The sequence below is a fragment of the Gekko japonicus genome, unplaced genomic scaffold, assembly GCF_001447785.1.
Source record: "Gekko japonicus isolate JY-2015 unplaced genomic scaffold, Gekko_japonicus_V1.1 scaffold969, whole genome shotgun sequence".
Taxonomy (NCBI): domain Eukaryota; kingdom Metazoa; phylum Chordata; class Lepidosauria; order Squamata; family Gekkonidae; genus Gekko; species Gekko japonicus.
The window spans coordinates 183,036-200,980 of NW_015168076.1; the positions used below are offsets into that span (position 1 = coordinate 183,036).

General features: G+C 42.9%; 1 protein-coding gene across 1 annotated transcript in view; it reads left to right on the forward strand.

The window, feature by feature from the left end:
* The window catches only part of FGD6 (FYVE, RhoGEF and PH domain containing 6), an 88,816-nt gene that overhangs the window by 25,138 nt on the left and 45,733 nt on the right, over positions 1–17,945 (forward strand). Inside the window, exons 3-5 of the mRNA XM_015414643.1 lie at positions 7,922–8,078; positions 10,152–10,219; positions 10,309–10,339. Of these exons, the coding sequence (XP_015270129.1) occupies positions 7,922–8,078; positions 10,152–10,219; positions 10,309–10,339 (256 nt within the window). The remainder of the gene's footprint in view (positions 1–7,921; positions 8,079–10,151; positions 10,220–10,308; positions 10,340–17,945) is intronic.

The window sequence follows — 17,945 nt, forward strand, 5'->3', positions numbered from 1 at the left end:
GACATTGTTTATTTTTACTTATGTAATTTATACCCCACCTGTCTCCCCAATGAAGACCCAAAGAGGCTTTCATAATTTTCCTCCATCTTATTCTCAGAACAACCCTGTGAGGTATTCCAGGCTGAGAACTGTATTACTGGCCCACAGAAACCCAGCAAGCTTCCGTGGCAGAATGGGGATTCGATCCTGGGTCTCCCAGATTCTAGTCTGGCATGAACCACTACACCACGCTGACTGCACCCGTAGTCATTAATCAAACCATCCAGCAATAGTTTTGTACCCTGATGACTGGTGTGCTTAGAAACTTTAAGGGAAATCAAAATACTGTACATCTCAGTCAAGGTTCATGTGTTGCACTTCTTCAGAATGTAGTCGTTTGGGGGGGGGGTTGAATTGAGGCTATATTAAGTGCAATGTGGGGTACCAGTGAAGGTATATATCAGGACAGGGTACGTTATCAGAAGAGTGTTGAAAATCCCAAAGCAATAAGAAGCTACTTGTAGCTGGGAAAATCCCTGTTCTGTTAGACCTATTTCCCTTATTGCTGTTAGTGTTTCCCTTGCTGTGACTAGTATGGTAACATGAGAATGGGTACACCATGACTTCATCTGAATCTACAAAGTTCTATTGAATACAAGACTGTTCAATTGTCTAGGAAGGTGGCTGTATCATTGCAATAACCGCATAGCAGTTGTAAAGCAAACTTGCATGACATGTAGGGCTTTTGGCATCCTGACTGGGAGGTGCTGTCAGAGTATTTGTTTGTACAGTGAGGGTTAAAGAGCTCATATTTAGCTATGAATTGGGTTTAAATAGACTGCACAGTGCACCTAACTGACTGTTCATTTATTTAATATACTTGTATACGATCTCTGCATGGTCATGTCTCCACAGCAGTTCACAGCATAAATAGTTCAATTATAAAACTGACTTGTAATCAATAAACAATAAAATTTAAAATAAACTAACCAAATCAGCTTCAACAGCTAGAAACAGCAGTGGCATCTTAAAATAGCAACCAACTGAAACCGTAGTACAACAAGAAAACAAATGGAAGGGGAAACAACCATATACTTATCAATCAAAAGTCTGCTGAAATTTTTAAAAAAGGTTTGCAGCTAAAAACCATCTAGGGATGGTGGCAGGGCATTCCGTATCTAGGGAGTGACCTCTGAGGAAGATTTGTCCCTCTTGGCCCCCCACCTCTGAAGACAAGGGATCCTGGCCTACAGCTGGAGGTTCAGTTCTCCTCCATGGCATGTAGCACTTTCTATAAGTTAATGGCTGGTTTGCCAACCACAGATTTTCCTCAAAAAACGTGATCTGGCCACAGTGATCTATGCTCTGGTTACATCCAGGTTAGATTTCTGTAATGCACTCTACATGGGGCTGCCTTTGAAAATGGTTCAGAAACTTCTGGGAAGGGTTGCCAGCCTCCAGGTGGGCCCTGGAGATCTCCCACTTTTACAGGTGATCTCCAGCTGGCAGATCATCTACCCTGGAGAAAATGGCTGCTTTGGAGGGTGGACTCTATGGCATTGTACTATGCTGAGGTCCCTCCCCTCCCCAAAACCCGCCTTCTCCTGGATCCGCCCCCAAAGTCTCCAGATATTTTGCAACTGAGACCTGTCAAGCGTTCTTCCAGGCTACATTTTGTATCTTCCTCTGCTGATTTAATTCCCTTAATGGAAAAGAGTCAAACTGTGTCAGATATTGCTTTTGAACAAGAATTGCTTTTTCCTATTGAGGTTGCAGCCCCAGCAAGATTTCTGCCCCAAATGGCTACACTACAAGGCTTGACTCAAAGAACCTGATGTTGCCGTGCCTTGGAGGGATGCATTACACAGAGATCTACTGTTGTGTTGCAGAAACCCAACAAATGGCCTAGGCATCTTGGACTGTGCACAGACTCACCAGTACCTCAAAAGGTGTTGGTGTCCCACATACCTGGGTTCCTTGTGTGGTTTGAGTAGGCCTGGGAATCCCAGAAGCATTGGTAGGAGGGAGGCTACATTATAAAAGTGCTCTGAGCTTCTTTGTTAGAGATGAAAAATCAATTTCTGTTCAACAGGAGTAATACATTTTAGGTTGTGGTAGCAGTCTTTTTGGCCCAAGTGCCAAATAATGCAGTGTGAAGACATTGGTGAGCCAGCAAACAAAGGAAGGAACGGTCTATGGTGTACTAGACCAGGTAAACAACAAGGCGAATCCCAGGGGGCAGTTCTGGCACCTCTAGGGCTCACCTTGGTTCCTTGAGTGAAGAATCAGCACTGCATGCTGGGAGAAATGGTCTAGCATGCCACTGTGCTTACCCCCATTTTAGGATACCTCCTTTTGTACCAAGGGAACTAGTTTTAGGGCTTGTAATAATATATTTGAATTTACATATTTCTAACTGGCGTTTGAGCTTCTCTAAGATTTAGAAGGTTTTGACAGGTACTTGGGGGTGGGAGTAAAATGAACAGCCTCTTTCTCTGTACTTCTGAGAGGCTTACCCCAGCTCCCAGAGTTCTGATTTCAGAGCACATATGTATGCGAAGCCTTATATACACTGGGACAGCACATTCCTATTTTGATTGACTTGGTATTTTGCGTTGTTTGAAAATATGGCTTGGATGTACCTGATGGTCATTTTTACTAGATAAGGGGTTGGTGAGATTATTTTTAGAAATGAATACTTTTTTTCAGATTCTTTTCCAGTAGTTAGATTTTAAAATTAAAAATAGCCATCATACATATTGGGTGATCACAGGAAAGCTCTGAGGGCTGGACAGTATCACTGAGTAGATCTATGAAATCTAAATTCTCTCTGGAGATCTTCTTCCCTGAAGCTTCCTAAAGGGAATGTTTGCTGGATTCTTAAGTTTGGGCAGACTTAATTAGAGAAGAATTAATTGCCGCTGTGTTTAAAGTTCATTTTAATATTATTGTCCATGAGTAGAACTTAGAAACTAAGAGCTACTTACTTGCTAAGGAGCTTTACCAGAAAGTTTTCTCAAACACTACAACCTCCTTGAGAATAAGATATCAGCAAGGAGTAGTCAGGGACTGTATTTCCACTTTTATTTGTTGGGCTTAATTAGAATAAATCTGTTAATGCTGTATCACACAGTTTAAGGAAAATACTTAAGGGCAAGGTATTCTATCTTGCTTCTACTGTAGGCTTTGGCTGCAATCCTAAACACTTAGGAGGGAGTCCAAAGGAATTCGGAGACTTACTTTCAAATAAACATGCATAACTTGGATGTTAAAGCTGGCCTTTGTTTAGCTTGTCATCACCCTTTCCTATATAAATTGGAAAGACAGTTGGAAATAGCACTGCCTTCCCCAAGCTTGAGCATCATATTGCTTGCTCTTATGAGTACTGGATAGTACAATTTACTATTAGATGTGCCATCAATCCTCTGTAAATTAGTATGCTTAAACATGGGGGTGCCTTTATATTAGGGCTTCTCTTTTATTTGCTTCTGTGAATCACAGGAAATGGCCATAGTTACAAGTACCTGTATACCACTGACAGATGAGGGAAGAAATTGGGACTAGCATCAAGGTCAGGATCTTCAGTCCAAGAGAGAGCACACTATCAATTGGATAAGGATGGTCCATCTGCTCCCACCAGGAATGGGAGAGGTCTGCCTCAGAAGAATCTGAGGAAATTTTCCATTTCCTGTGGGAGTGTTACGGGGGGGGGGGGGAATGCAGAATGCAGCTTTCATTCTCATTTGATCCTCATTTTAATGCAGTTCTCATAAATATGAGATTGCCATGCTTTACTTCATCCCCTGGCTGTTTTTCCATTGGAAACAGAAGATCATCACAAAGGCCTCAAAGGTAGTCTGCCTGGAGGGAAAGGTGCACCTCTCAATACTCCCCCCCCCCAGCCTTACTAGTGCTGACAGGGCTTAATGAATGTGAAAGAGTTACACTCTACTTCCTTGTCCATAAGGGTGTGTCTATGCATGTACAAGAGACAGCTGTGCACTTAGAGCCCCACTGGAGGGGCCTCTATTCTTATGCAAGCCCCCCCCCTCAAGCCTAGAGCCAGCCTTGGAAGAAATCTTTGGATTTTGCAAGAGAAAAATAATGGAGCCACTAGTACAAAATAAGTACTAACAGATAAAGTCTTCAGTGTTTGGGGAATAGTTAAGTCTAGTTATATGAGTGTTTTCATTTATTTGCTTTATAGCCTTCCTTCCTTCCTTGCTGAGACTCGAGCCGAGTTACAAAATAAAAGCAATGTACAATGCAGTAGATGTTTTTCATTTTTGTTACCTGCCATAAGCTTAAGGGTGAGCTAATGTTAAAGCAGGATATAGAACAATACTGTTGTTGTTCAGCTTGTTGACCTAATGCATTGTCAAAGACGTTCAAATTCCTAAGCACAGCAAACCAGAAATGTCACTTCGTGTCCAAGAGGCAGCTGGCTCACATGATCTGACAGGGTATTCTTACTCAAAGAGTGAACAGGGTGACTTATTGGTGACTTGTTTCACATGACTGCTAATGCAGAAGTTTCTCTTCCACAAAAAGCTTAGTGTAGCAATCCTTGACATTAAAAAAAAGAGAATCCAGAGTTTTAAATGCAAACCGGATTTCCGTAGCACAATTAACATTTTTGAGACCACGTGTGTATAACTGGGATATGTTCACATGAGGAAGGGGTTTCTCATAAACACTGGCATACAGAAGAACATTTGGTTGCAGATTTTATACTGAATTGTTAAGTTATCCATGTAGAGAAGGTTAAATATTTTGGACAGGTTCAGTGCAGGGCCTTCACATTTTGGGGTGCCCTGTGCAAGATGCTGTCCAGTGTCCTTCCCCACACTGTGCTGCCCCCTTGTGCACATGGAGGAGGGAGCAGAGCATGTATTTCCCACTTGCCAGCAGTGATGGGGCTTAAAGGAGCTTGATAGGGTTGCCAAGTCTACTTACCTTGGCGGCGGGGGAGCCTCGCCGGGCTCCGGGAGCTCTCCGGCAATGCGCGCGCACCGCCAGCACGTCACAGGAAGTGATGCGCTACGTCGCTCACGTTGAGGGCGTGGCCCGGATCGTCGGAGGGAAAACCATCGAGTTTTCCCTCTGACGATCGGGGCCACGCCCCCATCGTGAGCGACATGGTTGCGTCACCTCTGGTGACGCAGCCACACTGCGCTTCGGGGGGGGGGTGGAGTTCCCTCCGGGGCCCGATTCCGTGGCGACGGAAATTGGGCCTCCAAAGTGGGGGTTTACCCGCCCCCCGCCCCCAATTGGCAGCCCTAGAGCTTGAGCGTTGTGCTCTGCTCTTTCCTGCAGCCCCCATGCTTAGATGCAAATGGGAGATTTTTTCCCTCAAAGGCCATTTGACGAAAGTCCTCTGCTGATCCCCTCTTGCCTGGTCAGAGGGCAGCAAGTGGAGGACAGCGAAGTGCAGAGCCGTGCACTGCTGTCTCCCAAGTACAACTTCTGGCTGAAAATGGGAGATTGCTCCCTCGGCTCCTGTGACATCCTCTGGAGCAGTCTCTCATTTATAGCAGGAGTGGACAGGCCAAGGATCTGTAGTGAAATTTTGGTCCATTGCTGGTTATGGAGTTTGACAGATGCCCGGCAGTGCTAAGCCTTGATATCAGCCCTGTTCAATTGGCAGCAGCTTCTAGGTAAGCCACAGCTGTGCTACTGGTGTGATAGTGCTGTGGAGAGGTAAACCCATGAAAGATTTTTAAACTACACTCCCAAGTTTTTGCTGTGGTATAAAAATATGATTGAGCAAACTCTGGAGGACGGCGGAAGACAGGAGGGCCTAGCATGATGTGGTCCATGGGGTCGCGAAGAGTTCGACTCGACTGTGTCAACAAATAAAAATATGGTGTTCAGTCAGTTCCTGAGGTGGTGTCTGAATGCCTCCTTAAACTGGACAGATTGCTGTGATTTCTCTTTTGTGGGCCTCTCTTTACATGGGTACCCAGTTACCTATTTCTTGGGACCTGAGTAACATGCCCTAGAAAAGTGGTTCTTAACTGTTGATCCACTACTTCCCACCAAGAATGCAATATTATGCTTAGACATTTCCCCAAGTCACAAGTAAAAGTTAAGGCACAAAAACATTTCCCAGACAAGGCAACTTTATTTATATTTATGATATATGCATCCAGTATACAGATCTCAGGCATAGATTCAATGGAACCCTTGTCCATATTGACCATCAGCCAACTCCTTTGAATCCTGTCTGCTGTGTGCCCCTTTTTGTAGGGGCAGAGGGGGATGTAGCATCTGGAACTGCCTCTCAGCTCTGCCAACTCCTTGGCAAAGACCCATTTTTAGTTTCCTTCTGTTACAAGCCTCCTTGCAAGAGGGTGCGGCCATGTCTCTTGCTACAGTCAGAAGTTTCTTTCTGAGACTGGGCCTTTTCCAAGGCCGATACATGACCGCATTATCATGGTAAGTTTTATACTGATTCAGAAGTACATAAACTTTGACAGGTGCTTTTGCCTCTAAGAACTACAGCCAGGGTGTTTCTTCCATTTGTCCGAATCATTTTATAAACATGATATTGTGGGAGATGCATGATGGTTTATTAGATTAAAAAGGACCCTGGAGTTACCCTTTGTGTTTTCATAGCTCAGACTAGCTTTAGACTGAATGGGACTAGCAAAGCGGTTTTTGCTGATATTATCAGTATCTAGTCTAGCTGATTTTCGTAATTCTCCTTGGTATCCTACGTAAATGTAAATTGGCAATGAGTTACAGACCATTCAATGTGACGATAAATCACTTCATACAATACTGTGTTTTCTTTCTCCAAAATACTTGTTAAATTTGTTCCTAAGCATTGTATGTGTTCTATAACATTGTGTATAGGACGGTGAATGTCTGGAGGAAGGCTGTTCACAAGGTCATGTGCCCGCTCAGTGTTTATGGCAAGGTAGGGGTGTCTAATAAAAACTGATAGCATATTATGCCCCAGAAGAAAAACCTCCTAACAATTATAACAGCTGTTACAGATTCTTATGTTTGTAGGCTTCAGCTGGTTCTATTATTTACTTCTGTGTATATATAATAATATGCATTAGGTAAGCTGTATCCAGTGGTGATTTTCCACTGGCAAAATACTTCTGCCGGTGGAGGCGGTGTGCAACTTCTTTTTTCTCACTTCCCTATACCTTTACAATGTTCCTGGGGTCCCCTGAACCAGGAGCAGCAGTTCAAGGGGCACAGTGGGCTGCAAGGGGAGGGGGGAGGTTCCACTCCACAAGCAAATCTCTATTTGTCTGGATACGGCTCATCTACATGTCTCTGTGTTAACTGCTTTGTGTTTTGAGGGCTGTTTTGTAGCAGGAACTCCTTTGCATGTTAGGCCACACACCCCTAATGTAGCCAATCCTAATGAGTCTCTGCTGTTGGGTGTGGCCAATTATGCTAATGAGTTCCTGCTGGGTGTGGCCAACTCAGGAGCCAGCCGGAACTCCGTTCCTGTGCGTTCCTGCCCCAAAATAGCCCTGGTTATAACTATTGGTAATAGTTAACTAGGGCCAATAGTCATAACTAGTTATAACTATTGGTAATAGTTCACTAGGGCTGGTTAGCTCTGCCTTGGGAAATTCCAGGATATTTGAGGCAATAATGCCTGGGAAGAGCCAAGTTTGGGGAGGGAGGTAAGGGGGATATGGTTACAGAAAGTTTGCTCTGCAAAGCCTCCATTTCCTCCAAGGGAACTGAGCTATGTAATCTAGAGATAAGTGGTATTTCCAAGAGAACTCTAGGCCTCACCCTGATGTTGGTGAACTTAGATACAGCCATATGTGTGTGCCCCCCCCCCCCGGAAATTGCTGTCACTTTCTCACTACAGAGCTCAGAATAAATTTAACAATGAACCATGCTTCTGTAATGAGAAGTGGTGCATTTCTCCTTCAGAATGAAGTCAAAGTAAATGAATGTTTTCTAGGCCTTTGTCAGAGGATCATGAGGATTCTGATTTGGTGCTTGGAGAAGTTCACTCTGACGAAGAGATGATATCAAGAGATGTGAACAGTTCAGATGAAGACGATGACAGCAATTCAGATTCTGGCAAGGGAGAACTTGATACACAAGAAAATAATCAGGTAGGAATCTATTGTCCATTTGCTGAGTTTCAGAAGCCTTAACCTTTTTCCTGAAGGTCAGGTATTTTTTCTGTTTTGTGAAACTTCAGTTGAATTGGGAATTCCTGGATGTAAATACAGCCTATTACTTGTGTATAGGATGTACGTGGTGGTGAGCAGTGTTGCCAGGTGTCCCTTATTTAAAAGGCCATTCCTTCTTTCAGAACGTTTCTGTTGTATACATACAACATAAAATTCATTTCCTTATTTCTGTGGCTTTCATTTTAAATTCCTTGTTAATGAGAAATCTCAGGTTTTTGAAAGGTCTGTTGGCCAGTGTTTACATACCAATAAATTAAACTGATACAGAATTAACCACTTGGAGTTGTTCTCTTCTATTGAAAGCATGTGCATTCCACAATAGGGAGTTGGATTTTGACCTGCGAAGTGTGAATTAAATTCCTACCTTAGTGATAGAAGGCGTTGGGAAAGTATCTTATCTGATTGTCAGTCTGCAAATGAGAATTTTTAAAAGAGATTGTTTCAAAAAAGAGGGGCCCCCCACTGTGCTACGTTAGCTGCTTCTTTGAGTCTTCTTACCATTTTTTGCTTTTTCTCCTGGCCCAATCTTGCTTGGCTGCTTTCTGATTCTCATCCTGTAAAGGCTTCATAAATCATGTAAATATCCCATAATATTTACTGTGCTTGTTTTAAACATTTATATGCTGCCTTTTTGAAGACCTTTTTAAGGTGGCTTAGAAAATGAAACAAGATAAAAACATTAAAATCAAACAATCCATCACAGAGCATAAAACATCTAGCAGCCACCTCCAAACAAACAACCTCCTAAACAGTCCACAGCTAGAAACAGATTGTTAAAACAATGTGAAAGATCAACCCCCTAGTTAACAGCCTGGATAAAAAGAAATGTTTTGGCCTGGTGCCTAAACGAGTAGGATAGGTACCAGGAGAGCGGCAAGGAGAAGGGCATTCCACAGGTGTGGTGCACCACTGAGAAACCACTGTCACTAGACACCACTCACATCGGCTCTGAGTATAGTGGCCCTTTCCTTGACAGCTGCCTGTTTGCACTTGTAATTAATTCACTCTGTTCAAGGTCATCTTCCACTCATGGAAAGAGTCCTTCCTTGAATCGCAGATTCCTCTTGTACCTACCCGCTATTTTCTATTATCAAAGGATTGTTTTTCTTTCTACTAGCTGTTATAAACATCACTAGAAAGCTAAAGTGGACAAGTTATGTCCTTGCTATAAAGCCCATTGTGTTTCACTTCTGTTCATCTACATACATTCATGGGAAAGGCCTTTCTTTCCCCTTTGCTTTAGCTAGCCCTGCTGTTTGGGGGGTGGGTGGATCAAATTTAATAACAATCTGCTTCTTCCTCAACATTTGCAAAAAGTATCTGCAGCTGTGGAGGAAATCAAAACCATGTATAGATGGTTAACTATTTAGTTTATTTCGGGTCTTTCCCCCCCCCCTGCTTGGTCTAACAAACATCGTAGACTTGGCAATTCTCTGACACTACAGTTTATATAGCAAGTATTACTTCCCTTTGCTTAGAAGGAAGGATAAAAGATTTCCTTGTGCCCATTGAAAAGCAAAAAAGAAATGCAAGAAAATAATTTGAAGTTTTATATCCCAACATGTCCAATCTGACAAATCTGCCTTTGGTAGAGTCAGCGGTGTTTGTCTCTGCTTCCAATCAGCTTTTAGAAACCAAAGAAGGAATGTCTGTGTTCTCCTTATTGAGCCATAATTGGAGAACGAACATATAACATCCTAACTCCATTTCTTTCAACAGATGACAGATGCCATTTTTAAGGCAAGCGCCGCTGCTTTCCCAAGTAGGTAGAAATGAAGGCAACTGGCAATTAACTCAACATTAGTATTTAAATGGAACTCTACCTAATTATAGTCTAAGCATGAGTCAACTTGCATTTTGAACTCTTGAATACAAATGGATGTTAGAACTGTATGAAATATTATTGTAACAGAGTTTATGGATAAGACTCAGAGGTATTTAAAAATACTCTTGTCTGTGTTTTCATTCTATGAAGTTTAATTTTGTTTGCAGGCTAAAGCAGCTGGGAAAAAAACAAAGGTGCATCATATTGCTAAAGAAATCATGAGCTCAGAAAAAGTGTAAGTATCTGCTCTGAATTCAATCATCTGTATATGTATTTTTAAGTTGTAGTTGAAGTAATGTGTGTTTTTATTTTTATTTGTAACAGATTTGTAGACGTGCTGAAGCTCTTGCATATTGTAAGTATTATTATGTGTTTGGCTGAGAAATTATTTGTAAACAGCTTCTTACGGAAATTGTATTAAAAAACTTCCTCTTGTAAAAGCAGCTGAATAACCTAATGAAGCAACTATAAAATGCTCTGAAGAGCTGGAACTCTATAATATACAGAGAGAGGAATGTTTGAAGTCTCTGAATTTTCCTGCTGAAATGAAAGGGAAATCTTACTTTGCTTGGTGGAAACTTCAGGCTAAATGTATTGGGCTTTCTTAACTGAAAAATTATTTTGGAACCAAATATTGTCTGGGCCTAGATCAATATTAATAGAGAGAGAAACACTGGAAATAAGCACAGAGCTGGGAGTCAAGAACTCGTGTACATTCCAAACGAAGTCAGAATGCGGTAGAGCAGGAGGGTGCCCTTTTGCGATTTGTTTTTTGCCTAATTCTTCATTGTGTACACAGGTGAACCTTCACAAACTAAGGAAAAGGAAAGCTGGTATAACACTGTCACCATTAATGTTTTGTTGTGCTAGGAAAGAAAATAACATTCCTTGTCAACTGCATATGACTGAAATGTTGCTCGGTTACATACATTGAAGTAACAGAGGTGGGCAAGGACACTGTCCCCTTTTAGGAACTGCTTTTGTAAGGCACTCAAAGAAATTCCTGTTACTGTACATGAATGAGTGTTGTTACAGTTTCATGCTGTGATGACATTTTCACTCTTGTTACCTGCATTGCCTTTGCTTAGAAAGCGTGGGCTTAGATCTGTGTACTTTGAAGAGCATCCAAGTAAGGGGAAAATGATACTCAAATTATTTGGGTGTGTTCCTATTTAGCTAGGCTTTAAAGGAACATGGTTTTCCACTGGTTTTGTTTTCAAGTGCTGCAAAAAGTATATGAAGTTTGACTTGTTGGACAGCCAGGTTTGAATCTGCCTGTTCAGGTTTTGCTGTTTCTTTGGCAACCAAAGTTCAAAGGCTGGGGGCTGTCTTGTTTATTTATTTATTTATTTAGAGATTTCGAGATTTATATCCCGCCCTTCCAAGCGGCTCAGGGTGGCTAACAAGCGGCTAATGCCGGATTAAATAGATAAAATACAATAAAACAATATTACATATCCACAATAAAATTCATAACAGTATTTAAGGTGCTCTATTATCCTATATATAAATCCCCAAGATGGACAGTAATCCCAAATTGACAGCCAGCTTTATTAAATAGCGAGGGCTCCAGCAGTGGATGGATGAGGGTGAGGGCTTGTTGGATGGCTTCTCAGTTTCATTGCCTATATTACTAAAGTTTGACCTTATTCAAATGTAGATCAACACAAAGACTCCAAAGTCCACATTCTCATATTAAATTCTATGGCAGCTTTAGGAATTGTGGTGTGGGGTGTGTACATGTGTGTGCATGGCTTCTTGCATAGCCCCAGTTTTACTGGTGTTTGGGTAATGTGAATATTGGAAGGCATTAAGCAGACAACAAAGACTACTGTTGGAAGGCATTAAGCAGATTATAAACTACAAAGGGGAGAACCTTGCATTTTATTCGATAGGCTATGCCCACTACATCTGTTTCCAGCCTTATAGGCCTTTCATTTGGTTCCATGTACTTTCAACAGTCTTTTTCCGCTCTCTTCTTCGTCTTCCTTTCAAAGTGCTTGTTGCCTATCTTACCCACCTGCCCTACTGGTAGAAATTCTTGTCATGCAGTACTTCATGTGTACACGTATAGACCTGAATGGGTGGAACAGGTTTGTTAGACTTGCAAAGTGAGCCATAAACCTGTTCCTTCAGAACTTTGTTCTAGACTGAAAGGGCTTTTCTGGGGTCAATGGGCTCCACTGTAATCTGGATACTGATTATAATGGTTGATTCCTCTAAAATTATAAGGCTGCTTCTGATTGTGGGCATTAGGAAGGACTTTTAGATGATGGAGAAAGATGTGTCTGTCTGAGCGGATCATAGGATGTCTGGTATATGCACAAATTTCCTTTGATAAAAGTACCATGTAGAGAAGAAAGGCTGTATCTGACTCCAAAATAGTTCTAACGCGTCTTAGAAGAGACAGAGAATTATTTAACTAGGCATTACCTGAAATTGTATCTTGGAAGTCAGTAATTCAAGCATGAGGCACCTGTACACCATTAAAATTTATTAGAGTAATTGAGCCTTTCCTGGGACTCACCTGAAAGCCATATGTGTATATTAGTATTTGATGTGATGAAGCTATGGATACTAGAGCTCAACAGGTGTGCTTTTATCACTCAAAGCAAGGAAATAATTAACTTCTGAAGTAATTGCCAGTGAAAGGTATTTTTTGTTAAGTACAGTCATTAAAAGTGCTTCTTAATGCCAATACAAGGTGCATCCAGAATTTCCTCTTACCTAGCTAAGCACCTTCATTCATATATATATATGTGTGTGTGTGTGCGTGTGCGCTTGTTCCTGTGTGCATTTGTTGATTTGGATTCCTGACAGGCCTGGAGGAAAAATCTCCTGTCCCTTTAATAGAGGCTTAATGTATGGAAATGGGCAGCTAAAGCTTTTCATAGTATGGAGATAAATAACACCACCTGGTAGACGGCATCATGTATAATCTCCATTAAAGGAACAGGACACTTTTCTCTAGGCCTGTTAGCAATGCTAGGGCTGATGGAGAACAGAAGCAGAAAACTCCACTATGTCTCTGGATCAAGAGCTTAGATGGAGAGCAGCCAAGTCTTCCTTCGCTAGCCTTGAGTCAAGGCGGGAAAGGCGCTCTATAAATGAAGTAAATAAATCAAACAACTGAAACCAAAAAGGTCTTAACACTGGAAGTGTGAAATGAAATGGAGGTCCCTTTCACATTACTGTTCTAAACCAGATGTTATCCGTTGTTGGCCCGCTTCTGAGTAAAGCGATACAGGGACAGGGGTTTCATACAGCAAACTTCATCCCGTTAATAAGTCATCCCTGAAGTGCTATGGCCATTTCAAACTGTGTGGCCTTTTCTTCCTTATTCTCCCCCCACCCCCCTGATTGTTCTAAGTTGAGTGCTGTAGTGCTAAACCAATATAGGCCCCGGTCACATGGAGCATTTGCCCCGCTGAAGACACGGGAGTCCCGCGGAGTATCCGGGCGCGATCACACGGGAACATCTGGGAGGCGTAGCACTCCCGTGGCGAACCCGTGACAAGCCGCCGAAGCCACGCAGTAAAAAACTAGCACACTGCATTTACTAGCAAACGCTTTGCCATGGGCCGCCTATAAAAGCCTCCTGGTGTGATCGCGTCGGCACGCGGCTTCCTCCCCCATCATCCTCTTTGCTGAGGGGATGCTGCCGTCGCGTCTGATCGCATAATAGTGCATCAGAATGTGACGGTGCAAATAGCCACGCTCCCCCCCCCCCCCGCGCCCCCCCCCCCCGTGTTTTCTGGCACGTCTGGCCGGGGCCGTAGTCTTTCAATGGAGTCAAGGCATCTCAGTGGTGCTGCTGTAACACTGAAGTGCTATATTGGTTTAGCACTATGGTGCTTAACTTAGAACGTTCTGGGAGGGGAAGGGCGAGGAAGATTGCACAGCAAAAAAGGTGGGATTGTAGGAAGAAGAAGAGGGAAGAGATGAAGAAGAGATTGGATTTATACCCCGCCCTTCACTAACCAAAGGTGTCTCAGAGCGGCTTACAAACTCCTTTCCCTTCCCCTCCCTACAACAGACACCCTGTGAGGTAGGTGGGGCTGAGAGAGCTCTGACAGAAACTGCTCTTTTTCAAGAACAGCTCTTATCAGAACTACGGCTTGCCCAAGGTCATCCAGCCAGGTGCAAGTGGAGGAGTGGGGAATCAAACCCGGTTCTCCCAGATTAGAGTCCACACACTTAACCACTACACCAAACTGGCCATACCAAACTGGAAGCATTATGGACATTTTAGACAGCACACCACAGTGAGAAGTGCAACAAAGAGATGAAAATGGAAGAAAGCCGTTTCCCTCAAAAAACGGCTCAATCCCACTTTGCCAATGGGACGCAAGCAGCTTTGTATCAACGGGTAAATAAAATCTATTAGCAGCTGGTTGCTGAAATGGTTGTGTCTACTACTAAAACTGATCACAAAGGCTGCCTGAAAGAGGCTAGAGTCTTCTGATGTGTGCATTTGTGTGCCTGTGTTCTGTGCCTTTAAACTGACACGCTCAACAAGTGTGACTTTTTCTAGCATGGACCTGCAGCAGTACAAGACAGCTGCATTATTAAACTGCTGCTTGAGACATATAAAGGCACTAAACCTCCGTCAGGGAAGAACGATATGTAATAATAAAAACACAATATAATCTTTTCCAGGACTCTTTGTCTTTGAGTCTTTAGGACATTTTATCAATGGGACAGTCCGCTTATTGTTATAAACCTCTGTGATTACATGTTGTCCGCCCTCAATTGCAGCGTATAACGCAAATAAATTCTCTGTCCACCTACTTGTGTTATAAATTGATTTTACCCTGTTTTGAGCGAAAGCCCGTGCTGTATTAGATTTGTACTTGTTCAGGCTGAACTTCTGTTGTTTCACATGGCATGCAGCAACTGCAGGTTTTTGTTTTCATTTGGGGGAGGGAGGTGTGTCTGCCAAGGAAGAGAAGAAAGAATTGTTGTAAGGCTTCAGCCAAAGAACTCACCCTTTTAGTCTTTAACTGCTTATGTACTTATGAATAAGTATATTCAGAACTGGGGCATAAATGCTAATCTGGCTTGTGCAAGTTAAGAGTGCACAAATTCCCACCAAATTTCCCCCCAGTATTTCTAAGTGTTCTTATGGTCAGCATGTTGCATTTTGCCGAAGTGCCTCTGCAGAGCTACTGTGTTCCATCTGAGTTCTATTAATCATAATCACTCCTTGAATTTAGTTTTGGGTATGTGAAGCCAGCATTTTAAGGTCACAAATCACCAGGATGTAAAGACGGTAGCTGAGCTTTGTGTCACCAGTTGGTTCACAAAATATAAAACAGCATTTCCATCTGAATGAGGCCATCTGTGTTCGCTGAAATCCAGCACTGCAAGTCTCCAGTGTCAAAAGCCCCCTCGTTTCTCTGCTTCAAGTCAGCCAATCTTGAAAGTAGGAAAATGTGGACCAGTATGAGCTTTCTCGGTCTCTGTGTAATGGGGGTGGGGGTGGTTTTAGCATAGGAAGCCATATTGCATAGACAAAACTGCTGTGTCTCATATCTGTGCAGCTGATGCAGTTTTTCATCATCCTTGAATGACACAAAGCCAGTTTATTCACCTAGTGACTGAATGTAAGTAGCTAGTGGTCTTGTTGCAGCAAAGGCAAAAGAAGCACCACCTGCTCTGACCTTTGGCCTGGGGAAGGTGGGGTACAGAGGTGTACTTTCTCTTTTCTGCCCCAGGACTGTCTACAGATGTAGATAAGAGGGGAAGAACAGTGTTAGTGCCTCTGTGCCTGCTGATCACTGGATTTTGATTTGAACATTTATATATTTATTTACTTTATAGACTGCCTTTCTCGCTGAGACTCAAGGGGGATTCCAGGATAAATTAGTGCATTCAGACTGCATAAGACAGCCAATTAATAATGCAATAGGATTACAGAATTAGAGACCAATGTGACAAACAAAACTATTTAATGCGAGGTATGCTATAAACAATACACTAACTGGATTACAAGGTATTAGACAATGCAGTAAAGGACAGGTGATACCTCCAATAATCATTGCTGTGGACTACAGTCCTGTTCTATTGTAAAAGTGCCCTCCTGGGCTGTTCCGTTTTACTGCAATTCTAAACACCTTTTTCAGATTCCTTTTTGAACACAATTGCTTTGTATATTCTGTGGAGGAAAGCATGAGGGCCTTCCTGATCTCCCTAGTCAGGCTTGGTACACACATTACATGGGCATATATTATCAGGGGCCTTGTGATCTAGTCAGAGGAGTATACATTTGTTTGTCAATATGTGTGTTGTTATAGGTATGTGTTGCAGGCAGCCAAGACTGGATGAGTTGTCTGTCACATGTGCAGTTTTTTGCATATGCACATTTCCTCCTATGTTGTATGTGTTGGGGGGGGCGTGGCTTGAAGTATCTGAAACAGATTATCTATGTGAATGCTAAACCATCTACTCAGAATAGCAGCTTCCAGGTAACTTTTAAAGAATTTAATTATATTTAGCTCCCAGTCCTTCCTCCAGTGTGCTACTTCAGCTATTTTTGTACCAAACATGGGTGATTAAACACTATAGTATGGTGAATTCAGATGAAGATGGAGATTTCTGTGGGTTTTGTCCTTCTCATCACTCCAATACAGACATCAGCACTGATTCAAAGTAGGGATAGAACTCTATGTTCACTCAATAAAACAGAAAAATAAATCCTAGCTTACCAACCAATCTTTCCCAGACAGACATTTAAATAAGTAGAGCACATGGTATCCAGTCAGATGTTATTTATTTTATTTACAAAATGTATATCCTGCCATTCTGCCCTCACAAACGCTACCAGGTAGATAACATCTTAAAATATGCAAACCACATTTTGCAAGCATTTAAACCCCCCCCCCCCCCCCCCCAAAAAAAACATACATGTTTAAACCTAAAATATCTACAAAGATGTTAAAACATTGGTCAGGAAGGAGGGATCATGGAGGGAATGCCAAATGAAACAAAGAAGTCTTCAGTTGCTGGCACAAGGAAGCAACAAAAGTGGACAGACTAATCTCCCTGAGGAGAGAGTTCCAGAGTTTTGTTGCCATGATCAAGACGGCCACCCACCCACCTAATCTCAGAAAGCGGAGGCCCCCCGTGGAGGGCCTCTGAAGATTACCATAGCAGTGGGGTGGATTTATAAGGGCATAGTGGTCCTTCAGGTACGTTGGTCCCAAACTATATAGGGCTTTGAAGGTCAAGACCAACACCTTGAATTGTGCCTGAAAGCCAATTGAGAGCCATTGTAGATGGGCCAAGACTGGAAGGATATGGTACCGACATCCCACTCCAGTCAACATCCTGGCTGCAGCATTCTGTACCAATTGAAATGTCCAAGTGCCCTTGAGTAGCAGCCCCCACATAGAATGAATTGCAGTAATCTAATCTAGATGTAACTAGGACATGCACCACAGTGGCCAGATCATGTTGCCAACCTCCAGGTGGTACCCAGAGATCTCCTGCTATTACAGACGCCCAAAGTTCCCCTGGAGAAAATGGCTGCTTTGGAGTATAGATTCTATGGCATTATACCCTGCAAAGGTCCCTCCCCTCCCCAAACCCCACCTGCCCCAGGATCCATCACAGAGCTGGTAACCCTACAACCAGATCTTTTCTGCCCAGGGAAGGCTGCAGCTATTTATTCAGTTGAAATTGGTATAAGGCACTCTTGGACACAGCTGCCATTTGCTTATTCAGCAGCAGCAATCACTATATCTAATAGCCAAGTGGCCCCCTCCGTGCGGATCGCTATATCCGCACTTCGGGGGCACTTGGGGGGCCGGGGGAGGTTTGCGCACACGTGGGGCAGTCCCCACGTGTGCACAAAAATAAAAAAAGTTTAAAAAAATTTCGGGGGGATGTTTAAATCCCCCCGAAAGCGCAACAGCGTCTCCTGCGCGTGTGCAGGAGATGCTCTGCGCCGCTGCCGCCTC